The sequence below is a fragment of the Tinamus guttatus genome, unplaced genomic scaffold (genome assembly GCF_059628265.1).
Source record: "Tinamus guttatus ecotype Peru unplaced genomic scaffold, ASM5962826v1 Tinamus_guttatus_pri_ptg000038l, whole genome shotgun sequence".
In the NCBI taxonomy this organism is placed as follows: domain Eukaryota; kingdom Metazoa; phylum Chordata; class Aves; order Tinamiformes; family Tinamidae; genus Tinamus; species Tinamus guttatus.
In genome coordinates, this window is record NW_028288572.1 from 514,220 (window position 1) to 542,034 (window position 27,815).

Sequence of the window (27,815 nt, forward strand, 5' to 3'; positions counted from 1 at the left end):
TAACACTGAGGGTGGTTGAAATACAGGCGGGAAACTGGACCAGGCGAAGCCCAAGGACTTCTCTTCTGCCAGCAAAGGTGTCCGTATTTTTCCTGGCTTAACTATTCGACTTTCCAGATGGCAATTTTCCCTTCCTCCTTCCCGGAGCCGCTGAGGACGTAGCGGTCCTCGGCGGAGCAGAGCGCCCGCACGGTGTCGGCGTGACCCACCAGCTCCTTCTCCACGCTCTTCTTCTCGGCGCTGACCACGTAGATCTTCCCTTTGATCTTGCCCTGGGACCTTCCCCTGCTGCCGATCCACATCTGGGGGGAAACAGGAAAACAACAGAATTATTCCTCACATTGCAGTCTAGGGCACAGTCTAAACAGGCGTTCAAGTGTCCAAGCTGGCAAACGGTATCAAGCTCTGGTGAGTAGTTCAGCGTCACATCCATGGTAAGAAATTCTTTTCCCAATACATATTGGCTATTTTCTTGTAAATTACCCCTAAACCTGTCCCACATGGTAGCACAGCTGCTGTTACACAGGCTGGGGCCAATTCGATGGGGACACCAGACTCCTAGTGAGGCTGTTGGCTCCTTTTAGCAAGTTAAGCACGTGGTGACTGAACAAGGAAAAGGTCACCCCTGAAATGGGCTGGATAATCTGCATTTATTGGTTGTCTATTGACCTTTGCAGGGCTTGGTCTTGGGACCCCAGAGATTAAACATCAAGAGACCTAAACTGTTGGTTTATGCAGTTCCCTGGAAATGTCCCTGGCTAATGAAAGTCACCGCACATGAACTACTAATGAGGGTTTTGGCTCTCCATGCTTGTCAGGTACTTGGAGCAGCCAGTTGTTTCGGGCTGTCATTAGATTCTCTGATTTCAGAGACAAATTCATGATTCAGATCAGTCCAGATGGAAGCACCCAGTAAAGCAGCTAACTAATGATGGCCCGAGAGAGCTGCAAAACAAATAGTTCATTGCCCTTTTTTAATGAATTCCACAACAAGTAGAAAGAGTCCAAGTATCACTCACCTCATCTTTAACTTTTATCATGCAAGTAATCTCAGCACAATCTTGAAGAGGAATCTTTTGAGGGGCACTTGCAAGATCTCTGGTGTTCCAAATATATAAGTCACTGCTTCCCGAGTAAGATGCCCACACTTCATCTCTCTGAGACAAAAAAAGATCACAGAATCACAGAATGGTTGAGGTTGGAAGGGACCTCTAGAGATCACCTAGTCCAACCCCCCTGTTCCAGCAGGGACACCCAGAGCACGTGGCACAGGGTGGCATCCAAGCAGGTTTTGAAGATCTCCAGAGAAGGAGACTCCACAACCTCTCTGGGCAGCCTGTTCCAGCGCTCTGTCACCCTCACAGGAAAGTTCTTCCTCACATGGAGATGGAACTTCCTGGGTTTGAACTTTTACCTGTTATCCCTTGTCCACCACCCAGAAGAGTTTGGCCCCATCCTCCCTACATTCACCCCTCAGGTACTTGAACACGTTGATCAAATCTCCTCTCAATCTTCTCTTCTCCAGGCTAAACAGGCCCAGCTCACTTAGTCTTGCCTCATACGATAGATGTTCCAGTCCCTTAACCATCTTTGTCGCTCTCTGCTGGACCCTCTAGAAGCTCCACGTCCCTCTTGTACTCGGGAGCCCAGAAATGCCCCCAAGACTCCAGGTGTGGCCTCCCCAGAGCTGAGATCCCTTTAGGTTTAGCTCTGCTGTGAGCAAGTACTTATGAGAAGCATTTGCAGTAACAGCAGAACGCAGAGCTGTTGGCAATGCCCCACAGTCCCACTTCCTCCAGAGCAAGTTAACAGTTTCAATTTAATACCTCAGGAAACAGCTGGAAACAGAGAAGACACGAACACACATCCCTCAGGTTATGCTCAATTTTCATGTGCGGTCGAAATTCTTGAGTTGACACTACGAATATGCAGCTTCCAGTACCTTCAATATTAAACATCAAGTGTTAGTTGCAGTAGTGCCTACTTCCTCCACCTACACGAGCCCTGGGGGAAAATACAGCATAAATGGGGTATCTAACAATTATTTAATTTCTCAGTGAGCAGAAACGTCTTAAATGTGCTTCATGTTGCTTCTCACAATATCCAGTCCTTAAGTCTGCTCTGTTTTCATCCACATGTTGGCTACTTTTCTGCAGCACCTACTCACCAGTGTAGAGCCCAATACCAACAAGAGGAAAAGAGACAACTTCTTTAAAGTTAAATCTCATATTCTGGTTCTCAAGTTGACAATTAATTATTTTTGTCTCCAGAACTGAGACCAAGGGTCTGTACAACAAAGTTACAGGACTGAATCCTGACCCCGTTGAAAGAACGGCAGCATCACGACTGCCTGCAGCAGGACTAGGAATTTATATATATATATATACACACACATACATTTATATATTACACGCACACACACTTTACTCAAGGCTCTGGTGTATGTGACAGTACTGCTAAGTATTAGAGCAATTTCTCCAGTCAGTAATGATTTAGGAAACAGCTTCAAGAAGAATCTATATACTGACAAAAAGCTTCTTTTGGTCAATCAAATCCCTACAGAGTGGATAGCAGGTTTCTAGAAGAGGTTAAAATGCAGATTTAGAGATTATCAAGTCAAACTGATACCCTACAGTTGTGTGAAACACGTGGCCCAGTTTCCAGCTGTTATCACCCCTCTAGAGTTTGCCAAGGACTTCAAAGGGCTTTGCAAAACTTTCCACCCCAATTTACAGAGCCCTCCAGTGCAGGTCCCACCAATGTAGTGCTGCCAAAGGTCACAGCATGCAGCAAGTGCAGCACATGCAAGCCTACCTCATACTTCAGTGGAGATCCCACCTAGGCACCTAGGCGAGTGTTTTGGATACATAGGGAATGGGAAGAGTAGAGAACAGGAGAAAAACTGGTCACTTACACAGCAATCAGTTTGGAATTCATGTACTGCACTTTTTCTAACAAAGATATAATATGTAAAGATGCATTTTTTTAATTGTTTGAGGGACTTACAGCACCACAGTTGACCATTATGAAGTCTGAGAGACGTGAGATTTTGGCAGGGCAGCTGAAAGGCACGGTTGACTTTCAGAGTGCTGATGTTCCAGGCAATCACTGTCCCATCTAAGCTGCACGAGTACGCCTCACTGTTGGCACAGATACAAAAAAAAAAAAAATCGTGTTCAGAACAAGAGTTACACATAGCAGAAACTGCCACTTGCAGCACGGCACGTTTTACACCAAGCCAAAGTAGCAACCTGCATTTCTCAGACTGCAAGATGGAATGACTTCCAAAAGAAAATGGATTGAAACCCAAAAGGCTGCAGGGCCCAACACCATTGTGACCTAATAGCAAACAACCAGCCTGGTTCAGTCCTTTGAAAGGAGACCAGGGTCGACAGACATGAGCTCATCCATCCTGGGAGCATCGTGACTGTAGTGCAGGATTTAAATCCCCTCACCATTTTCTAAAAACAGCTGCCTAGAGGCAGATGTATCTCAGGTAGGTACTTTGCTTATCAGAACTGTCCTCCTCAGTGCTGGTGCCTGGGGGATTTTCTCTTTCAGGGTAGCACCAAATTTATCCCAACACCGTTCTTCACTGCTATTGCACCCGAGGAAACAAACCACGTTACTCCACATGCTCTTGGCACTTTGCTTTCTTCAGCTGAGAAGATTTCCTCTACAAACACGCAGGCTAAACCAGAATATCCTGGAAAAATCTAGTCAAAAATGTGCTCAAAACAGAAAAACGAAGTGGGCTTTAAACTGCATCTGTGCTGATCCACAGGTGCATGCTGCCAATTCCCAGCTGCTCTCACCTTTGTCCAAAACATCATTCCTCTTTCCTCTCTGCTCCAATGCACTTCAGGAAAAAATCCTTTTAGTATTTTTAATTTTTTTTTAGTTTACCATATACAACATGAGAGCCACCACACTGGGCAAATGAAGACTTATATTAGCAGGGTATGTACCCCCTGTTAAAATTGCTCCCACATCTTGGAAAGTCAGACACTGGTTTCATTTATGGGCTAGTTTTCCCTTGAACAACAATTAACACTCTGCCTTCATTTCGAATAAAGCATCATGCTGTGGCACTTGGAGCTTCAACTGATTCTCTGCTCTATGCTAAATTCTCCAGGCTGTGAATATTGTTCTAGCTGCACAAAGTGGTTTTTATTTAACTACACAAGAATTTTCCTACTGTTCCCAGCTCCTCCAGTGGGACAGGTGCCTTCCACACTTGCTTGTGTATGCATTTCTACAAAGAAAATGTTGCATTTTGATATACCTGGGTATTCCATTCTTCTTCTCTACAATGATGTCTGTAACATCAGAGCGATGATCATTTAGTTGCTTATTACAGGACATACTGTGGGTGTTAATTATATAAATAAAGGAGTCTTGAGAACCGATCCACACTTGACTTTGTTCTATCATTACCATACAAGTCTGCAGAGAAAAAATAATAATAAAACAGGATTAAGCTCAACCTAGAAGCAATAATAATAATAATAGCCTGTAGCATAATATGGGGAAAAAGGCTATATTAAGATGTAAGAAATCAAGACTCTATTATTTTGCTCCACGCTTTGTTCTGCTCCATAAATAAAGGAAGAGGATGGATCTCTCTGCCCAGCCCATCCTTCATTAGAACAGGATTAACAGTGTATCTTTGCAACCGACTCTAAGTTTTATTTCCTGGCTCAAAGTAAGTGCTGTGAAGGAGTCAGGAGAAACCACATCCACTTGTGCATTTCTCTTATGGATTGGAAGCTGCCCTACCCCTCTGATATAAACACACATTTTTTTCCTCCAGTCAGAAGCAATGCTTAAGCAAATGCTTCTCCTTCTCCTCTGCTGGCTTCACAGTGACCTTCCCTTGTTTCGCTATAAATTCACAGTTTCCCCTTTCCCTTTTTCTCAAGGCTCTTCATTTCTCCGGATCAACTCCAGCTAGGAAAACCCAAATGTCTTTCCACAAATTTTAAGGAATAAGGCTCACAATGAGGTCAAGCCCGTGATTTGGACGCCGTGCAAGCTATAGGAACTGAAACATCATGTCAAAGCAGTAGTCACGATGCACACGTCAGTCTTACCAGTTTAGAGCTGCCCATTTTGAAACAGTGCTGTTGAATAGACCAGGTAGATGCATCAAAGACCACCACTTTCCCCTCACTTAAAGCACACCATAGTTTTGGATGAGCATTGACAGGCCTTTCTGAAGGGTCAAGATGCCCTAAAAAGGAAGCAGAGATGGGTGAGAGAAGACAGAAATAAAACCCCCCAAGTCAGTGTTGTCAGCACATTTGGCAACACACGGAGAAATGATTATGACACTGAGCATCTTCCTGGTGAACTGTGTCTGAATCCTGGAACTTACAGCACCAGATATTAATGGGAAACAGTTCTCCCCATGAACCTGTGCTCCTTCTCATCTAGTTGTTGTGTGCACCTGATGGCTTCATCTCAACCCCGAGGTCATTCAAAGCAGAGCATCTTTTCCATTGGTGGCTGCAAGTGTTTAGCCACCTGGCATTGCAGATCCTATAAAATGCAGCTGATAAATCCATTCACTCTAACTGCTCATCATGAGAAATCTGCTTGAAAGACTCATTTGAAAAAAAAAAAAAAAAAAAAAGGCACTAATAAAACCCCACAAGTCACTCCTGCCCAAGTTCTTCACTCTGGAATTTACTTTCCACTTTGCTCTCAAATTGCCTGAAAATGGGAACTTTTAAGGGCATGTCCCAAAGTGCATTCGCTTATTCTAAGCAAGCTGGCAAAGAAAAAGCCAGGGCCTAGATGAGTCAGAAGTAAATGCAGGGTTTAAGATGAAGAGGAACCACCCGGGAATATTCAGAATTAATATTATCTCTGCTGCCTAAATTCACATGCATTGGACACAGCTTCGGGGACATGGGGATTTTTATTTAAATGGATGATCCACAAACTAGGTCCCCTCAGACCCACTACTAGATTTAGTGTGCTTTGTAGATCTGCCCTGGAAACTAATGAAACAGGATTTTGCGGCTAAGGGCCCCTGTATTGCTTGTATTGCTAAGGTCCCTGCTTCATTTTTTAGCCAAATACGTGGAAGCGAGGCAGAAGTTAAGATCTCCAGTGGGATCTTAGTGTATCTGAAGCAGAATTCCTATTTGATCCCATATTTCTCATGGATGTACTAACTGCACGCTCCTCATTTTCTAGATGCCAGATCCGAGATGCAAGTGAGACTTGTGCTTGAAGACAGAAGTGCCAGATTCAGATATATCAGATACAGCTGTTCCAAGACATCCCAAATTAAGCATCCAAAAATGAGAAGCCTTAAGTGTTTTTTTTTTTGTTGGTTCCACCGCCCTCCCTCTCCCCCCATCCCGCCGCAATGATCCTGGGATTTCAAAGTGTGGTACTTTTTATCCCTGCAATGTGGGTGAAGCAAAGTCTCCCAAAGAAATAGGGGAAGATAGAAAAAACCTAACTACAAATACTCTTCCAGAGTCCAGCATCATCCATCCTGCTCTATGAATAAGGCAGAAGTCTTAACAGGAAGAGAGTACATTAATTAACACCTAATTGAAGTCTATAATAAGGCACATACAAACAGGAAGACGAAACAGTGAAAGCTAAGCTTTGGAGTGTCTAAATTTATGCTATTATTGTCCTTTTCAAATGATTTTGTTTTGGTGTTCTATGCACAACGTGCTGGAATGAACAAAATTGGTAAAATCATAATGCCAGGTGTTAGGAGCTAACAGGCTTTATAGGCTAATTAGAACAGGGCTAATGTAAAAGAAGGAATAAATCACCTTACCTGGTGTATAAAGTAAGACATCTACTGCCTGTGGAAACATCTCACCAGCTGAGGGGTTGATCTTGTGTTTTAGTGTTTCTGAAGTTGTTTTGGGGACCATCATAGGCACTAAAATAGATTTTTAAAAGTCATGAATTCCAAGACAGTGTCAAGCTAAGCCTGAAATATAATTCTATAAAAGACAGAAGAAGTCTGCACCATTTATTCGCAATAGATGCTTTTCTTTTCTTCTGTCATTAACCCTGCCTGAGTATGAGACACAGCACCTGGGCTTCTACTTCACAGAAGAACGAACTAAGCTTTCTATTATTGCTACTTAAGAAATAACATCTGTGAAAGTGCAAGCACGCTGGCATCTTGTTATATTTCTACAGACACCCATTTGAAAAAATGGGATATAAAACAGGAAGAAGCCGAGACAGATGATGCAACAACAGCAGGCACTGTGGCACTGCTGCGTCACTGACCTTCATTTTTCATCCTGTCAAAATAAGACAGTTTGGAGGCTGCATAGATGGTTTTGGAAGACTGCAGGGCACCAACCACAGCATCCATCAGGAGAACATTTGTCAGGGCTTGCTGAATGTACTGAGGATCCTAGAGACAAAAGTCTTAATGTAGTTTATCTATTCCACCCCCTCTTTTAATACATATAATCGTGATGTGTATCATGCCTAGCACGAGCACTCACTAGCCAGTTTCTGAAGCATCATCCACGCTAGCTGCAGATGGAAACCCTGCTCTTCTGCATGATCCCCTTTCCCTGAGGTTTCTGGGGCAGGGGAAAATATTTTGCTTTGTTCATTAACAGGATCTATGGCCACCAAGGTGTCGGCGTGGCAAAATCTCGCCAAATGTAGCACATGTTTCCTCTTGCTTAGTTTTCCCACTTTGCTTTTAGGATCACTATTCTCACATTGGAAATGAAAGCTAAGAAAATATTTTATAAACTAGCACCTAAACAAAATCAAGGCTAGCAGATGACAAAACACATGCTATATGTTTAATGCAATTCCACTTTCTCGTGTCCAGATATTTTATACTTAAAAACAATGGCAAAATATGTATTTTTACATAGCTATTTTTTGCCGAAACTTAGAATTTCCAAGACTGTTCCATGAATTTAGAGACACACTTCATTTTTTTTTTGCAGTTAGAAATTTCCGTATTTATACCTTGTGATCATCTGCCATTTTCTTGCCAGCCCACATTTCTTTCACTATCAGGTACCAGAGATCACACTCAGTTTTAAGGTTAGCTTCAAAGACTTCTTTTTTAGAGATTGTTTTAATCCTCAGAGTGGGTATTCTCAAAAGAAGGAAGGCTACAGTTGTGCTTTTAACATCCTAGGAACACAGAAAGAAAGGAGAAAAAAAAAAAAACAGTAAGGAACATGTAAGATATAACCACAGGGAAGATGCAGTACCCATCCCACAGGACGACTTCATTCCTAAAATTTAAATTTCTAATTATTCCAATTATCCCTTCACACCATTAAGCAGAGGTGGTTGCTCATTAGGATTTATGAAACATGGCACAGACCTTGCTAAGCAGCACAAACAGCCTAGTTAGCTGACCCTGTAGCCAAACAAGCTTCCTTAGCACTTGTGCTGTCAATTGTCTCCAAATCTATATCGTATTTCCAATGTTTTGCATTTCTATAAATCTAGAGGTTACAATCACTAGTTTTTTTTTTATTCTGTGTCATTTTAGCACCCAGCAGACAGGTCAACCCTGAAACTCTTGGTCCAACGACTTAGCAATTTAACCACTTTTAAGTTGTTGACTTTCTAAGTGTTTCCTACAATCTATGCTGAAACAATCTGAGAGGCAGATATTCTGGCAGAATGGGGCTTGTCTCTCATCCAAATCACACAAGGGAAGTTAATTTACACTCACCTCTATATCCCTGAAAGCTGCAATCTGGACATAGCCAGGACGTCCTCCTTCAGTCAAGAGAAACAAGCGCTTTTGGGTCAGGGCTATTTTCCCCACGCCGTAGTTGGTTTTTACGGAGCAGGATAACTTGTAGACACATTCGTTTTTATCCAGGCGCTCTATTACTGCAGGTGGCAGATTAACTGCTTGAGCTTCTGCTTCAGTTTCTTTCCAGTAGTTGTAGAAATCTCTGAAGGTTTCAGGATCAATTTGTTTCTGATGTCCTAGAAAAGTTAGACTTATTTACTATCTGAAACTATGAGGCAGATTTAAACAGAAAGTTTTAAGACACTAGGTTCCAAATTTTGTATGTAAGAAATTAAAGCGTAAACATTAAAGCACAAATTTAAATGTTTAGACACTAAAGCACAAACTTAAACGTTACACACAAATGTGCATAAACATTAAAGCACAAAATTAAAGCACAAACTACAAGAGGTCCCCACCCTCCAAAGACACTTGAGACACAAAACTCCTCTTCATCCAACATTCTCCCTTCCACCCTCCTCTACAAAAGCAGTGGCAAATCCAGAGAGATGATAGGAAATAATTTGTACTTCCTCACTAAGTTGAATGCTTTTCATTATGCTTTTCCAGTTCTTTATTCTACTGAATGCTATTACATTACACATTCACCAATCTGGGATAAAAGCTAGAGATAGAAAAGCAAAGAGAATTTTATAAAAGCACTCTAGTTGTGCAAGACTCAAACCACATTTAGGAAAGGAGAAAGTTCTCTCAAATACAAACATTATCTCCCCTTTTGCTACGAGGGCCATTTAAACCTTAGCTACTCTGTTTTTTCTGGTTCTGCTAGTTTATTCTTTTAAAAATACTACCTCGGCATATTACTTATATTTTACAACACAAATATGTTTTTTTCATTAGCAATTGGGACTTCTCTATATTCACTTTGCTCACAATCCAAGCCAAAAGAGACCTGCACACCATCAGCTTGCAAAGCCCTCCCACTCACATAGCCCAAGAAGTTGAATTGTGCATTTCTATACATAAGCAGATCTCTTGTCCTTATTGTGGACATAGATCCAACAATTCACGTATATATTAAATCTCTCCTCCGCCAAAGTTCAAAATTGTCTTTGTATCAGCAGAGACATTCATTCAAAATATGCGTTTTCTACTCACCCACTGTTAAGGCATCAAATAACCTATGTATGGTGCCTATATCTTTGACAATCCCAGATTCCTGGATTCGCTTCACAAAATCATCCAATTGCATGTGTGTTTTTGGCAATTCAAAGTTTTTCACGTGATCGTCTATTTTCGCAATTTCTCTTTGTTTTTCCATCATGCGACTTATCAGCTTCTTCAGCTCGGGTTTGCGCTCTGCCTGGGAACGTTCAGGAGGAGGCATCGTTTCCACAATTTTTCTTACGAGATCAGTAGGGAAAATTCTTAAGTCTGTTTTATCTAGATTCTGAAAGTCGGAAAGTGCATTTAGTAGCTTGCCTTGCATCAAGCTAATAAGTCCCCGGAGGTAGAAGTACCTTGCCAGCAACGCTGAGTTATCAGGTGGTAAAGTATTTATAGCTTTGCTGAGATGGTTGAAGAAGTCTGCATAGTAGGATTGGACACACTGGCATATCAGAGGAAAGTGAATTTCTGGGATTTTGAATGTACTAACTGATTTGGAGGGCATTTTCACAGCTAGAAGGAAAAAGAATACACTGATTAGTGTAAACAGTGCGAGTATCTTCACCAAGCATCAGTATTATAAACAAGAAAAAAATCCGCAAGACAGCAATATGCAGTTACAATGTATGACATTCAAGATTACAGTTGTGCTAGGGACAGAAATACATATTTAGGTGTATCGTCCTTATCAAAATATTCCCTATTCTGACTTATTCTCAGAAGTACTACAACATCCATGACTTCTGCGGGGCTTGCTTTGTGGAACGGAGTTTAACCATAGCCTATTTTTATGTCCAGTTTTGTGCTGGCTTTAAAGTAGGAAAGGACTGAACATGATTATTGACTCAGGAAGCAGTTCTAGAGTGCCAGGCCTCCTGGGAGTGTTCAGATTTGTGCAGCACCACAAAACAGAACAGCAGGCTTCAAATTGATGTAATAACATGCAGGGAGAAGCACAGACAGGACCAACTCAAAACGCAACAGATCACACGTTCATTCTTGCATCTGACACTGTTTCTGCAGAAATCATTCAATGGTGTCACCCATATCAACAGAAAAATCTCTTTGTTTGTTAAAAGTGTTCTTCCCTTACCAGGGCTTGTTTCTAGTTGCCGAAGGGAGGAATTTCTAGTAGGGCCTTGGGGCAGCTTGATATCTTGCAGATTAGGCATGCTGATTACCATGCGCCTGCTGATCAGGTACTGGGGATTAAACCTCTTCGAAGCCATTTTCTCCATAGTCAGTCTCCTGGGGCTGTCAAACATCAAGTTTAATCTGAAGAAAATAATTTAAAAATATGTAACTAGTTAGAAAACACTAGAATTTGGTATATACACATACTACATTGCTATATTTTTATTATCGTATCAATTTACGTGATTCTACAGTCATGGCTGGACATGTTGCTACCACCCTTTTACAAGAGCTTACCAACATACTAATAAGTCATAATTTTATTCACTGGCGACCTGATCTAATAGTAATAAAACTCCTTTCGACTCCAGTGCTATTTTTAAATGGAAGAAGACTCAAAATCAGAATAAGAAGTGAAAAAATCTTTACCTATCCTCCTCAGACTGGGTACTTAGCTCAAGCCGAGCAAAAGCATCCATCTTCCTGTTCAGACGGGCTTTAAGAAAAGAGTGAAACATGTAGGTCTCCAAAACCTGCAAGAGAAACCCAAGTTAACTGTGGATCATTTACAAGGGTTGTTCTTATTGGCACGTTTTCCTCATTTTTATTATCTTTACCTATGCAAAGCTGAGGGTGTCAAATTTAGTAATCACAAAAATCAACGTAGTTGAAATCTCCAGCAAAAGAAACACTGCCTCAGCCAACATTCCCACTCTGTAATGTTATATTTGCTTAATGACAAATAGTGATCTCCAACTACCTTCCAAAGAAAAGCAAAAATAAGAGTTTCTACGTAAAAGTTTTGTTTGTTTGTTTTTTTAAACTTGATATTTGCTGGCTATGACTAAGCAATGCTAATGATGTCTATGGTTTGCAATACAACATTTGTGGTACTTTTAAACTAATGCATTATGCCACGAAACAGAAAAGAAAAACAAATCACCTCTTTTTTTCCTCCCTCAATAACCCCCAAAATAATTCCTGCTGTAGTAATTACCTTGGTGTCACCCACAGATAATTTCTGAAAGGTCCAATTACTATTTTTAGGACTGAGGAAACCACAAGAAACACCAAACAAAACAAAACAAAAAATCCACAACCTACATTCTCCCTCCTTTGAAATAACCAAATAAGTGGAAAATGAGAATTTGGGGCGACATAATATGCATATTTCATAAATGTTTTTAGTACAACAGATCTCTTAGTAATGTTTGATAATGAAACAATTCCAATTCCTCTATTCAGAAAACAAAATGCAATACAATGGCATTAGGAGAGAGTATTAAACATGAAGACAGGCAACTTATTTTATGTTATATCCAGCCTTTACAAAATTACTAACACTAAGTCATATATTTGACTAATAAAAATGACTTTTTTTTTTAATTGCTATATCCCAGAAGCTTGCCTAAATTATTCCTATTGGTTTTGGAGTTTATCATAGGCAAAAAAACACAAAACAAAAACATTCCCTTACATGGACCAGACATTAGTGAATTACAATAATGTTTTAAAATACAGGAATGTATTTTTTAAATGAGGAAAATTCATAGGTAATCTTTTTTTACTCTGAAGTGATTGGAGACACTTTTCCAATACACAGGCCACTCTTACTGAGGATGCATCTTCCCATTTGCAATGTATTCCATAAAATGCCATTTATGAAAGCACTAAGATTCCTGCCTTTAAACACTTCCCCTCTAGATGGCAGCCTCTGTTGGCAGTTGTATGCAAGGGAGGTGAGAAGCTGCAGGAACTGAAAAATAGTCTTTTCTAATGACTTGAGTTCCTTTAATATAATCCTAGACACTGTTAAGAGTTCCTCCATTTAAAGCCATCCTACCACTAGGTTATTTAGTAGTTTAGTAAGTTCATTTGTTTGTTTTAAAGAAGTTTGCTAGTGTTACAAACCTTGGTGAAGCTTTAAAATTCTGTTTCTCAAACACCTAGCAATAATTCAGCAAATGTGAATGGCAACTTCCACGCTCACGGGCAAGATACCCTAACACAAGATGCTTGCAGAGGATTCCATGCATTCTTCACCTTTTTTTCCTTCTCCTGTCCCTTTCCTTCCTCTGTTCTCCCACCCTCTCCTTTCTATCCCCAGGGTCTCCAATCTTTGATGCTCAGTGACACAGCCTTAAACCAAAATAATGGAAAAAAGCTACAAGTCCTGCAGCCTGGTGATAGGTCACTCTCAGTTTAATGAGGATATCAAAGCTACCTCCTCATTTCGCAGTGATGCTGTCAGTGTTTCTAAGGAAAACAGACCTCCATCTTTTGTAAAAAAAAAAAAAAAAAAAAAAAAAAAAAAAAAAAAACACCACATATCTCTGTAAAAACTATGTCGGACAAAAACCTGAGTCCTCAGGGAGCTTCAGCAGAGGACCCAGATCAGGCTTAGGCAAATAGAAGGATTGAGCTGATACTGCAGGAACAAGAGGGGCTCAAGGCTGGTACAGAACTCCACACCCACAGATTTCTAAGCTCACATAAACACCTAATAAGCAGAGCTGATAGGAGTGCTAAGAAAGAACTAAAGGGCCTTACAACCTACCTTCTACCACCCAACACAGGCCAGTTCCCGTGCTCCATGCGGGCAGGGTGATTTCACTGCAAGCTCCTGGCCTGCAGCCCAACAGGCAGCATCAACCCCCACTGCTGAGGCTTTACTGACCATCTGCTGTACGTTGAGTTCACCCAGGAGGAATTACATCTCATTTGCTCTGAAATTACTTAATATCTTGCTCTCCAAAACACTAATATTCTGTTTACAATAACCAAAATTAATTTGGTAAGGCGTCTTCTGAAAGCTGGCAGTTTGCTAATAACAGACAGGCCACATCATGGCCGTTCCGTTAATTTTTAGCATTAATCCTTAAAATACAGTTTTGTAATAGAGAATTAAAATATATTGAACACAATTTACCTTTCTGTAAAATGGCTGGTCTCCCATCGCCCTTGTTTTCAGAAATTCTTCACTGTTAAACACTCTGTGTTCATAATTTAGATGGTCTTTCACTTCCCTGAAGACACAAATAAATAAATATGTTGGGAGATTTATAAGCAAGTTCTGAAGCAGCAGTCCTAATGTCCATACAAAATATTACAACGTATAGCATTTCTTGTTGCCCTCTTAAACTCTGCTCATAAAGCAATAGCTGGCAGACATAGTGAAAAAAAGAAAGTTTTTTAACCTAGATACACGCAAGTGGTTAAAATCAAGGTTCCTCTTACTTATTGTACATTATTTCACCTATTCATATGTGGAAAAAAAAGATGGCAAAATAAGATTTGAATGCAAGTACAACAGGGGAAGCTCACATCTATGCAGAGACCCAACAAAAGGCCTATACAGAACTTATCTTCCATAAAAATATAGGCCTATAACAGTTTATCAAGCCATACAGGTTCAGAAAAATAGTAGCTAGTACAAACACATCATTCTACGTAATTTATCATAAGTTTGTTTTGATCATGAACACTGGCACACGAAAAAAAACTACTACAATTGCTTCACTGAAGGCAATAGCAACTGGCAGCACAACTGCATGAAGAGAGATTTACTTTCCTTCACTCCTGTACTCTGGTGGATAAGAGTGTTAGAAGACAGAAGAGACAATGCTGAAAAAAAAAAGAAAAGAGAAAGTTTGAAGGAAAGGAGAAAGAAAGCAAGAACCATCCCTTTTGCAAAACATGTTACTATCCCTTAGAGAGCAGGGCATCTGTTCGTTTTTTTGTAGCCAAGTGTTTTGTGTGTTAAAGGGTTCAAGGTGTTAGTAGCAAAACTCATTTCTGCTCATCTTTATCTGAAACATATTGTTGTCAAACAAAGAAATGCACCAAATCCCACGAAGGCAACACATCAGGTTGTGAATATATTTCATTTTCCAGATCCAGCTGTGCAGTCTGTCATTTCCTCCATGCTCAGCATTTATTGCCCTCCCTGAGGTCCCAGCTATGGGTACAAACACTCCCTAAGCTGATTCAGTGAAAGAGCAGGTTTGCAAAGACCTGGTATTCAGACTATTTAAATTAACCCAACATATTCAGCCTCAAAAGCCTAGGAAACATTCATGTGAACCATTCAGAAGCTGATGCAAACCACAGAAAACTGCAGAAAGAGGTTTATGGCTGAGTACTTTAAGATCTGGGCAAAAAGAGATGAAGCAAGTGCAAACTGATTCTTTCTCTATACTTTTTTGAAGGAATTCCCTGCCACATTATCATTTCCTCACCAAATACAAGCAAATTAAAGCAGGATTTGCAGTCTGTTCTGCTAAGATGAAATCCACTACAGGTATCAATACCTTAGATTATGTTAAGAACCAGGAAAATTAGCACAGCTGGAGCATTCCAAGGGAGGAGAGGCGTGGGGCAGCTTTGGTTACACTGGTACTTGGGAAATGTTCTAGCAAAACGGAACTTGCTCTTGCACAATTTTACAATATTGTGTTAAAGACAATACATGAAACCAAATTAGAATTTATCAGATGTTATCAAATGCTATCAATTCCTTATCTAAGCCATCTAATTCCTTATCTAAGGAACCCATCAATTCCTTATGTACTTACGGAGTGCAACACGCTTAAAATCACTTATTTACTATTTTTTTCCCCTTACTCCTCTTCTCCCTTTTTTGTGCCTTACACAGCAGCTCACAACACACATCTGAGAGCAACAACCATGCTGGTTAACTACAGAGATCACTCACCGAATCACAAGCTGTGGATATCAGAGGAGAGTCACAACAAAGCAGCAAGACTCTCAGCACTGTCTGCCAACTAGGCAATCAAATCATTTCTCCTCAGTGCAAAATATCCCATTTTCATCATCTCTCCTTCACATCCCTCATCCCTTCTCAGCATTTGTTCAGCTAGCCAAAATATGCCCAGGTCTTCTGTTCACCCAATCCTGCTGTCAGCTCTCCTGCCTTCTCCCAGATTGAATTAATTTTTCTCTAGCATGAGTGAACAAGGCAGCATTTACTGGATACAAATAAATACACAGACTGAACCTTAAACTCCTATCAAGATACAAGGGTTAAACTTTTCTTACTGGATTCTTCATAGAAGAGACATCTAAATTCAGAACTGAAATGGATTAAACAGAGCTGTTCGGGCAGTGAATAAGCACCTGAATATGTTAGTTACTGATATTCTGGCAGGCTAGCAGAACCTCCTTCTCGTATTCCCTCGCAAAACTTAAGACATTTACAAGGTATCTATGAAGTAAGCCAAAACAACAGTATTTTCAGTGACAGTGGAAGTGTTCATCTTAACAAGTACCACGGGCTCATGCAATTAAAAAATGAATAAATAAATAATCCACAATACTGCACCTCTTACCTGAAGATATTAACAATTAACTGCAAAGTAGTCTGCTGAACTTCACTGTTGAGTTTCTGCTGCCAAGCCCTTCTACGCATCTGGAGTTCACCAAGATCTGTGCTGGCACCAAGATGGCAGAGCTCTAGATCATAATGCAATTGAAGACCCTTCACTCTACACAAAAAGGAGGAAATTATCAAAATGACATGCTAAGACCATTTTTTCCTTCTTTCCTGTCACTTCTTACAAAGAAACAAAAAATGTCTTAAAGATCTCAACACCTTTCTACTCGAGAAAGTACAAAAACTGATTTACAAGCGTGGCAGAAATAACTCTTCATTCTTACTAGTGCACATAGATAGATCATAGGGCATTAAGTCCTTTGTATAAAACAACTGAAAAGCTCTGAGAAAAATCTCCATCTGTAACTAAAAAGAAAGCAGCGTTATTGATACTGCAGAATAATGATTACAGTTTTCTGTATATGAATTAAAAGTCATGTTAAATTTGTCATCAAATATAACATTTTCTATATAATTAAATAATAATAATAATAATAAATAAAACTTATAGACTAGGATATGCACTACGATAGACACAGCTGCAGCTTCTTTTTACCTTTTTATGAAAGTTTCTGCTGCTTGTGATGGAACATCTGGAATTTCAGGCTCCTCCTCAGGAATTTTTGAATGTGTAATTTCCCCATTATCAATATTGATTAGAATTAAATCTTCAGCCTCCTTTTAATGAATGCAAATAGAATAGTTAGAGATATACTTCTGTTGTAAAAGCATCTATTCTGTCTTTACATACTCCCTAGACATGAATGTAAGAGTATTTCTAAACTTATGCTCAATTCTTAATCCACATGCCTGGAAAAGGCACATAAATCATCCAACAGACCATTCTGAATAAAAGTAAACTCCGTGATTTCAGGGGAAGCTGTTCATACAAAAACTACATGCAAGCAGGGTTTTTGAAGCCAGAGCAAAAGCTGAACTCACAGAATTCAGGAATATATTATCCAGGAAACAAAAGAAAACCAAGGGTTACAGCAATAAGCTTTTTCTAATAAGACGGCAGTCACATCTATAGTGTTTTAATTTCTTCACTTCTTACAGGCTCACATGACAAAAACAGATTTTAGGGTGCACCTGAAAGAAGCAAGGGGGCCACAAAAGTACTGCAAGGGAACAGCAAGAATAGTAATATTCTGTGACATACCGTGCTAACTTCTTCAAAATGATCAGTATGACATCCCATAAGAAAAGATGTTGGGGCCATTACAAAATCCAGCATTTGACGAGAGAGAATAGGCACAAAAGTGTGTTGCCACTGAAGAGGATGGAGGTATAACATAAAGCATTCAGCCACGAGTGTCAGCAGGGCCCAGTCAGAAGAGAAGAAAACAATTCTCTGCTCAGTTAAAATGCAGGTCATAATCTGGAAGTAACAGAATAAAAGATGTTTAACTTTCTTAAGAGTTAGACCTAGAAAATAAAATATACAGATGTTTTATCTGTGAGTGAAACTAAGCCTCACATATTCATAAACAGAAGTAATGTCCACTTAGGAAATTCTTGTAAAATTAATCACAGATGAAAGTTGAAATTGAGAGAATTGTCAATATCAAACCCATTTTAAAGTATTTGTTAGCTGATTTTACCTGCAGAACCTGCTCTGGCTTGAAACACAGCAACGGAAGATGAAGATCCAGGTCAATAATTGGACTGTCTGGATCCTCTCGTGAAGGAATTATTATTTGAAGCGGTTTCATATTAAATACCTGTTATAACAGATGTTTTCCATTTACTACTTTAATGAAAGTGGTCTCACAATATATTGTATTCATAACTTTAGTTTCATCTACAAAACATTCAGATTACTTGACAGCAGAGAGACAGGTATTTGCATACTGCAGAAAAATGGAAGAGAGGCTAGAGAAATATTAAAAAACATTAGAACTAGTTCTAAAAGATTAACATGGACTTTGTTTCCTTTCATTATCATATCTTGTTTGGCAAATAAAGCCTACAAAAATAATGAAATATCCTTTAAACGGAGTTATAAAACCCACTTTCCATAAGCATAGCAAAATAGTGGGATTTATATGTACAAATATAATTGAGAAATCCAAGTATTAATAAAATCCAAACTAAAAATGAGAGTCTGAACAAAAAACTCTGCACTGGATAGTAAAAACTAAACAGAATAACCAATTGCTATGTCAAGATGCAAGCCTGCACCCTGTAGACATCATTATTTGATCTGCTAATAACACAGAGCTTTTATTTTCAGAGCATAGGTTTTAACATCAATTTTATGCCAGTGGGTAAAATCTCTTAAGCTGACAGCGAAGGACTTTCTCCAAATTACAGAAAACAGCATTCCAGTACTTTACAACACATAACGTTGAAGTAATTAAGAAATTCAGCATCGGTAATTACCAAGTGGAGTGGTCCTGGAGGAGGACTAGGTATTAAAAATAACTTTGCTGCAAATTCTTTTATATGCTCATCCACATCAAAATTCTTAACAGGTCGCAGTTGCACTAGTAAGCTGAAAGTAAATTACAGCAAATTATTTATTAATATTTACATGCAAACAAGAACTTTTTTTCTGATAACCTAGAACTAAAAGGATTGTTGTGAGCAATGAAGTTATTATTCCAGCTAATTAATTTCTAATTTACTAGATGCTTTCAGCACAGCAGCAGCATTAAACAGAGCCACAAAAGCACATTTCAAGTGTTTTTTTGTGCATAAAATATTGCTTTTATTATTTATATATCGGGGATGAATCTAGCACAGAGGGCTGCATGGCGGCAAAAGAGACATTAGGTGGAATGTAGCTAGATGAAGCATTGTGTAGATGTTGCTCTGAGTGCAACACACTCACAGCTGCAACAGTTTCATGAGATCTCCCCTAACATCAGACACCAGGGTGAGCAGGGAGCAGATGTTTTTTCTTACAGAATTTTTAAATTAAGCACCAAACAAGCAGTAGCTGTACAGAAGGGACAGCAAGAGCTTCTTAATCAGTTCACTGTGTCCATAACGCTACCTAATAGCAGCTGACAGCTCAGCACTGCAAAAGTCTGATGTTAGAAATGAAGTAATCTGTGAAATGCTCAAGCAGGAAGCTAAGAAGTTTACAAACTCTCCATTGCCTCTATTAACTGTCTACAGAAAAACTTTGCAGAAAGCAAGAACACCTAAGAATGGCTCTTTTTGTAATTTTATAATTAATTGACACGTTAGTAGTGACACAGAAGATTTTCATCATTCCAATAGAAGTTTGAAAGCTCTCCCTGTGGTTAGAGGCAGCTTAAAGCATTTATAGTTTGACCTGGCCTCTGTATCTTAGTTTTGTCTCAGTTAATTCTCAATTGTGTTTTCTACTACACTCCGCCATTTGAAAAAGGTTAGAAACATGATATTTATCGGGGAATGCTCAGGTTGATAAATTACTTTGGATGATTCTCTTAAACAAGTACTATCCCATTTATGAGCAGTCCTGTTCGCTGCAGGTCCTGAAAAAAAACAAGCTGTGCTTTTTCCAGAATTCTAGAAAAATATGAAAGTTTCAGCTACAACACGATCCTGAGTGGAAGCAGAGCCCCTTCAGAAGCTACTTCAATATCAGGCCTACAGTATCACAAATAACATTTTTCCTCAGTAATTTGCATTAGGAAAGAGCTATGCACTAGGAATAGGTAGCTTCAAGTCTACTACCTCAGATCTGTGAGTCCTCAGACTTGCAGAATGATAAATCAGTTTAAGCAACACACAAAACAGCACTGAAGCATACCAAGGTTTTAAGACTTCTGTTGAAATTGTTATTATTCAAGGGCATACTCCTTCTCAATTGAAGAATTTAATTAATTAGGTTTTTAATCCATTGCCCCCTGATTACACCTAAGATCTCTGGGAAAAAAAAAAAAAAAAAAAAAAAAAAAAAAAAAAAAAAACCACTAATACCCTTTCCAGCTTACAGAAAAACAAGACTAAAACTTTGTTAGGTTTCAAAAAGGTGAAGAACCACCAACTACATAGTGTACTATCCCCAAAAGGCAGCCCCACAGTCTTATTTATTATAGTTGCTTGTATTCGAGCCAGATCAACCACACATCCCAGTAGCTAACTGCTTTGTGCCACATGGAAGAGAAAAAAAAACATAATGTAACCAAAACAAATAAAAATGCTGCCGCCCCACCCCTTCCTCTCCTCCCACTTAAATTTATTCTGGCAAAGTAAAATTTATTCTGCACTTTGTTCACATATACACACAAAAAATAAGGGCAGGCATTCCAAACTTATCAAACGGTATCCAAGAAAAAAAATGTGATAACGACTTTAAAATAAATACATACATACATAAAAAATAACACGTAAACATTATCTGCTGAGTTTGCAGTACAGCAGGAAATGCGAAAGCTCAAAACAGTTTTGTCATTATCCTCCCCGCTCCTTTCACTTAAATATATTCTGACCAAGTCTTTAAGCTCAGAGCCAGTTACAGCTGCTATCATGGATGGAGGAGAGCTGTGCACTTGTATAACAGATTCCCCTGTTACACGACCAGGACACACTACTAACACAGAAGGGTTTTACTGTACAGATGTCCTCTAATTATCCACATATTTATAAGTTATCTAGAACTTAGCAGGTACATTATTGATAAATTTGAACCCCCGTTACTAACCATTACAGATTTGGCTCAAAGGAAAAGCCACCCACAGCATTTGGCTCAGAGGCTATCATTTTGAGTAAGTGCAAACCGATTATGGATGATCAAAGCAGAGATGCTTAATCATGACCGTTAAAATACCCACCCCGAGGCAGACATTTGCACCTCAAGAGAGCTGATTCCACCTCCAGGTTTCTTTCAAGCTAGTTCTTGTCTTGCTCTGACTAAATACAACATACACTGAAATGTTTTCGTAACCTCTAGAATTTTCCTTGCTTTTCCGGAACACGCTCCCACCTCTCAGTGGCCTTAAAATCTGTTCACAAGTTGCCTGCCAGAAATTCTTCCAGTTCAGAAATGTCTCATTTCAAAGAAATGACTCACTTATGAGTTCACTATATAAACCAGCAACGGGCACCGCTGCTCCAAAGCTCAAGCTGTGCCATTTCCTACCCAGGGGAAAGCTAGTGCACCATAAACCCCCAAAGTGATTAAGTTCGCAGCATAAAAGAAGCATGAATCTTATTATAGAGACTGTATATAAAGGCAAAGTACCTTAAGGCAAAACGATTTAAAGTTTTGCTCCCACAGGGGCTCAGCTATGTAACTCCAACAATTACACCTACAGATTAGCGCTTGCTGGAGGTGTGAGACTTACAAAAGCAGCAATGAATCAGCTGCTGCAACACCAAGGGCTAATAACGTCTCAAACTTAAACTTAAAAAGTAAGAAAGAGATCTGGACAGGAGACACACATTTCCTTTTTATTTTACCAAGTTGCACATGCATGCACAAACTTATAAACGACTAGTTTCCATCACGTCTAAGCCCATTTTCCACATTAAACATTTCTTAAGGCTTTGAAAATGAGAGTAGCCTTAGCATGAATGTCAGCAGTGTGTTTGCTCCAGCTGAGTTTTTGGTCACTTTAAAGAAAAAAAATGGTAATATTTGAACTTTTCAGTAGGAAGGTGCTGCTGTGCACCAGGACTCTCCTCACTAAAACCAGAGAGCACCAGTGAGCACCACAGCCCTCAGCCTAGGGAGAAACAGATACATGAGGTAGGGAAATGAGTGCTCAGATGTCACCCTGGTACAGAGTCAGGCTGTGACCCAGGAAATAGCCCTGAGCTCGGCAGTTTGGAAGCAGTTTATTTGGACAATAGAAGGCCTGTAAAAGCACATTATGCTTTTACAGCATAATAGTCGACTGTATAAAGACAGTCAAATGTGTAAAGACAGGCCCTCTGGTGCAAGGAGATTTTAATCCACTTTGAAAGAAGGCAAATGAATTTTCCTTGATACTTACAATCTACCTTTTCTTTCTGTCTAGGTAACATTCACATGACATTTCTCCCTTCCTTTGCTCACATCTCCTGCCACCTTAACTTAATTTTAAGTCCAGTTTTACCATCATGCACTTATCACACACATAATGCAAAATACAAATGAAAGTGATTCTTACCAAGACAGGCAGTCCTTGAGGGCATTGAAATAAGGATATCTGGATATAACACAAATGGCAGACGGTACAAAATAGCCAAACGTTTTCCCAGTCTGCACAGAATCCCACTGGGCCGGCCCATTTGGAGAAATCCACCCATCCTACAAGAAAACTACAGATTAATGTGTTGATGTTAATCACAAATTTATAGCTGGTATTTTCAGGAGAACATAAGGGATATGATATCCAAGATCTTGAGAAAAAAAAAAAAAAAAACCCAGCATATTCCAGACTTCTATATATATATATATAAAAAAATCTTTAGCATAAAAGAACACAGCATGCAACCATCATACAAACATTTAGAACTAAAAACATGCCCAAGGGCTAAAGCCTGCCCTTCAAAAATTATGTCAAAACTCCCACTTGAAATCCATAGCAGTTGTTCCCAAGTACACTGGATCAGCATGGCATTAAATAAACATGCCAATAAAAACCACAGTTTGTTCTCTATTCCTAACATAAAAATAGAATTGTTAACTACGTTAACAGAAATTAAATTTGCTGTTATTCTCAGCGTGTTTTATATCTTTTAATGTGTTTTAATAAGAGCATAAGTCAAGTAACATACTTGTATAGGCTGGCAGTACTGTGCAACGACACCATATGTTCTGTTACCGCAGACATCTGTGAAGACCAGGAAATGGATGTGGTCTTCTTTTGATTCAGAAGTTATATAAAGCCCTCCTGAAATTAAAGCAGAAGATTTTTATAACTACACATATAGTGACAGCCATTTGAAAAAGATTAGACAAGTACTGCACATTTCCACTTCATTTCAAGAGACATGTCTTATTTTAAGAAATTAAAATACATGTATATAATCACTTAATCTAAGAGCTATTATATGAAGGTTGTAAGCCACATCTTTACTGAAGCAGCCAAAGCATTACATAATAATTTCGCATTTTAAATGGAAAATTACCACAGATGGGCCTTTTTAAATCTATCTCTAAAAAATAACAATCAAATGTTCTCAGTAAGAAGACAGAATCCCACAGTACCTGGGAAGCACAGCTGTGGCAATCCAATAAGATCAATGTCCTTTGGAACAGTGATTTCTTCAGTATCAGCTGCTTTCTGGTCCCCATTGAGACTCTTCACATTTTCAATCTTTGGTCTCTCTTTCTTCTTTCGGAAGGACCGACGTTTACTTTTATTCAAGTTATTACTACTTGTATTAATCATCTGAATATCATCTTTACTGATAAATGGAGGCACAAATACAGAGAGAACTTCTGGATCAAGAGGAGGGAGGCTTTTCGGTTTCCTCTGAGTACCCTATAAAAATACACATATACATATATATACACACATATTAACACATGTTTGTTGATACTCCTGTTAATTTTTTTAAACTGTTCCTGTTTGCTCACTAACCCTAAAATTATTAAGCATAAATTTTATCTAAAAGAAAAAACTGGTAGTAAGAGAAACCTGGCAATAAATCTATGAAAACAAGGAGAGAAAGCTGAACTCCCTAGATAAGCCTTTGTTCAATTTTAGAAGAAACTACATGTTTATTCAGAATAAGATTTACAAAAAAAGTTTCACGAGACAATATTTTAACTTTATAAGGCAACTGAGAAAGTCCATGCAGTAACAACAAAAAAAAGTATCATAATAAACAGTATTAGTAAGCTGTAAAATACAAGGCCATGAGAATGTTTGCATAATTGTATGAAATTACAAAATTCCATAAAAGGCAGCTTTGTCAAGTAGTACTATGCTAAAAGTGCTTGCTATTTCACACACACACACACACAAAAAAAAAAAAAAAAGATAAGTATCCATTGGGTTATTTAAAAGATAACAATAGCTTTTTAAAAGCATGTTGTAATTTGGGATACTCAGTGCCATATCTCCACAAGGTAGGAGTTTCAAGCATCATTTTCCTTCATTGGCAGCTGACATCTGTTTCAGCTGAAGAAACTGGGAACAGAGATAAATCCAGCATGATCACTCCCAAAAAAACATGCTGCTAAACACTGAAAAAAAATAAGAATTAATATTCAGCCCTGGGCTGTTAAGCAAGAAAAACACAGACCTCCTTGAACAGCAGCACTCTTTATTGGCAGATTGGCCCTGCAGAGGGTTTAATACAAAGTTTCTTTGACAAGACAAACTCTGACTTGCACTTCGCTACAAAGGCTGGAAAACAGCCAGCAATTTAATGGCCTCCCAGTGTAACAGCCTCAAAAAGAGCAGGTCCTTGATGTCTTGGCGCTTAATACTTCTGTTGTAGTCCAACTTTGTTACAGAACAGCATTGCCAGCGCTGTTGCTAACCCACTGACCCACTTATCAGCATTCGAGTCGGCTCATATCAACTTCCATGGCCAAAGCAGGGGAACAGGATGAACCATCACAGAACAATCTTCACTTGCCTCTGTTACTCTTTGAACATTCTACATTCTCTGCTTCCACTGTCACTTCTTCACTTCTCTTCCAACTGTTGCTTTTTATTATCAAATGTTCTTGAAGCAGACTTTCCTCACAAACACTAATGCCTTTTCTTCCCTGTAATTTCACAGGATGCCAAAAAGTGAGTGATCATATTCTATGTGCCATATGGGACACAGATAACAGACTGGCTACAGTGAGCACATTATTTTAGACTCAAACAAGCAGCAAGGTGCTGAAAGCACAGCATGGAATTGAACTCAACTATTTGTTACCCATCATCTCATTCTCTTCTCCCCATCACTGAAAAAAAACAGTTATTTTAATTTAAGACATCAGAAAAGAAGTTACTCTTTTAGGAACAATTTGGCAGGGAATATTAAAAAGTTTCAGAAAAGGCTGGTTAGAAGGGACCTCCAGAGTCCTTTAGTCCAAGCCCTTACTCAAAGCAGTGATAATTTCAGAGTTAGATCAGGTTGCTCCGGGCCTCACCCAGGCAAGTTTCAAAAATCTCTCAAGAAGGAGATGTAAAAGCCTCCTTGGGGAACCTGTGCTAATGCTTAATCACTCTCTGGATATTTTTTTTTTCCTAATATCCTACAATTTCTGTGGTGAAGCTTATAACCTCTTGCCCTTCCACCACTAAGAAGGGGCTGTCATCTCTATAAGCTTCCACATCGTTTTTAAGTAATGAAAATTGCAATTAGATCTCCTTTTAGCATTCTCCTCTCCAGGTTCCCTCAGTTGCCCCTTCTCCAACATGTTCTCTAGCCATCAGGTATCTGGGGCTCTTTCTCTTGGCCTCCCAGTTCATCAGGAGTTTTTCTATATCAGGATGCCCAAAACATGGACAGTATTCCCAGTGTGCCTCAGGAATACTGAGCAAACGGGAATAATCACTTCTCTCACCTGCTTGCTAGGTTCCTGATAACACAGGCCAATATGTGGTTGGTTTTCACTGCCACAAGTGCCCGCTGCTGACTAATGTTTGATCACAACGTGCACAGTATGACAGCTCATTTCCAGTGGACTATTACAGAAAAAAAAAAAAAAAAAAAGGTTTAGCGGTTACAAAAATATCAAGGTCAGAAAACCAGACACAGATGTTGGATGAGACAAGAACTGCACTGCTGACTGTGGTAGATACAGAGTGCAGTGATGGAGCCACTGGGAGATCTGAGGACAGCAGATAGCTTACATGCAACAAGGGCAGCTTGGGGGAAAAAGGGCATATGAAAGACCTACAAGTTTCCTGAGCTTCCCTACAAAACCATGTGTCTTGGTTCCTCTTCCTGGAATCCACATTGGCAACAGGTCAGCCAGATACCTCTTTTTCTGCTTTGGGAGTGGTTTAAATATCCCATTCCCACTGACTTCATTGTTCCATAGCGCAAGAGAATTTTCTGTGCACAACATGCTTCCATGGCCAAGCTTTCAATCTCTTTCACCTTCTTTACCTTGCTCTCTTATCTGTAAATATCATTAGGCCTCATTTGCCAAAACTGGACACAAACTATATGTCACCATTTTCTCACACAACTAGTGCTTGGAAGGAAAAGTATGTGATAATAAATAAATAAATAAATAAATAACTACAAACTTGCCCTAAGACTAAAAATCACTGTAGTGCAACAGCTTGCAGTGATGTGACTACAGTAACACTAACACGCTCAGAGATTATTTTCATTTCCAACACATTTGCTATCTGGAGCAGAGAATGAATTCAAAACAGGTAACATGAGCAGAACAGTTTTCCATCTTTTGGGGCCAATTTCCCATTTATAATCAGTGAGGCTTGGAGCATACAGAAAAAGATAGAAAGCACATGGTTTTACGTTTGCTTCTCAAGCAGATGTTGCAAGAACACATACACACCGATTTCAAAACAGGCGGGTGGTGACTTTTATGGCCCGACTACTTCCCGAATCTGAATCCGTACGTGAGTGACATTACATAAGCTGAATTACACTTAGTCGATACCAATTATGACTCTGCCAGTGCTAGATCCCAAGCAAGCAAGCAGCAATTATTCTTACAAAGATCTTTGTTATCAAATGTCACTGGGGTGTGTCACCAAATCTGAGTTCAACCGAAAGCCGTGGGAGCAGGAGGAGGCAGAGAGCCCTAAAGAGACCTGCTGCTCTTTATAATACAGCCCAGGATAGGACATTCAATGTTAATTCACTGGGATACTGATTGTTGTAAACAAATTATAAAACAGTTCAAAACAGAAGCCAAATCACCACCTTCTAACTTACCTGAACTGAGCAGGTTGGGCCAAATTTGACTACCAGGGCAATCCCAGAAAAGGGATTTAACCATTTTTGCTGTCCCAAGGATAAAAACCACCAGGTTTTGATCCTCTCTTTAACTTTTCTCCCACACCAGAAGGTGGGCAATGAGATATAACCCAGGGAAGGCTACGCACTGCTCAAGCATCTCGCTGGCTTTCACTTACCTAATGTTACTGCTCACCTCAGCTCAACTCGTCATAAAAAGTTTACGTCTACTTAAAGCCTCCAGAGACTTACCTTACTTTGCTGGTATCTCCTGTGAAATCAGCGGGACTTAAACAGCTTTTAAAGCATTTCTGCGCTACCAGACGGCAGCGACAAGGCAAGACAGCAGATTTACCGAAGCAGGGAGCTCAGCGAGCTCGGACCCAGGTTAAAGCCCCGTGAGGGCAGAGCCGCCGCCGCGCGCGGAGTGACCGGGAGCCGTTAAACGGCCGCAGCAGGGACGGCGGGTCCGAGGCCGCCCCCCCGGCTCACCTGCAGGAGCGCCCGCAGCCTCTCGCCGGGCACGCCGACCAGCAGGCAGATCTCCAGCAGGCCCGAGGGCAGCACGTCCTCCAT

The 27,815-nt window shown here is 39.7% G+C and overlaps 1 protein-coding gene across 1 annotated transcript; it reads right to left on the bottom strand.

Moving 5' to 3' along the window:
* DENND3 (DENN domain containing 3) lies at positions 1-27,815 on the bottom strand. Its single transcript, XM_088534895.1, has 23 exons — positions 27,732-27,815; positions 23,563-23,839; positions 23,130-23,245; positions 22,520-22,659; positions 18,813-18,924; positions 18,032-18,151; positions 17,590-17,808; positions 16,984-17,105; positions 16,384-16,539; positions 13,965-14,061; positions 11,465-11,568; positions 10,995-11,176; positions 9,893-10,414; positions 8,708-8,970; positions 7,984-8,154; positions 7,276-7,405; positions 6,809-6,916; positions 5,094-5,233; positions 4,286-4,446; positions 3,007-3,140; positions 1,827-1,942; positions 1,020-1,157; positions 1-302 (listed from the first exon to the last, which is right to left on the bottom strand). The coding sequence occupies exons 1-23, from the start codon at positions 27,813-27,815 to the stop codon at positions 102-104; spliced, it is 3,813 nt and encodes a 1,270-aa protein (XP_088391021.1). The 3' UTR covers positions 1-101.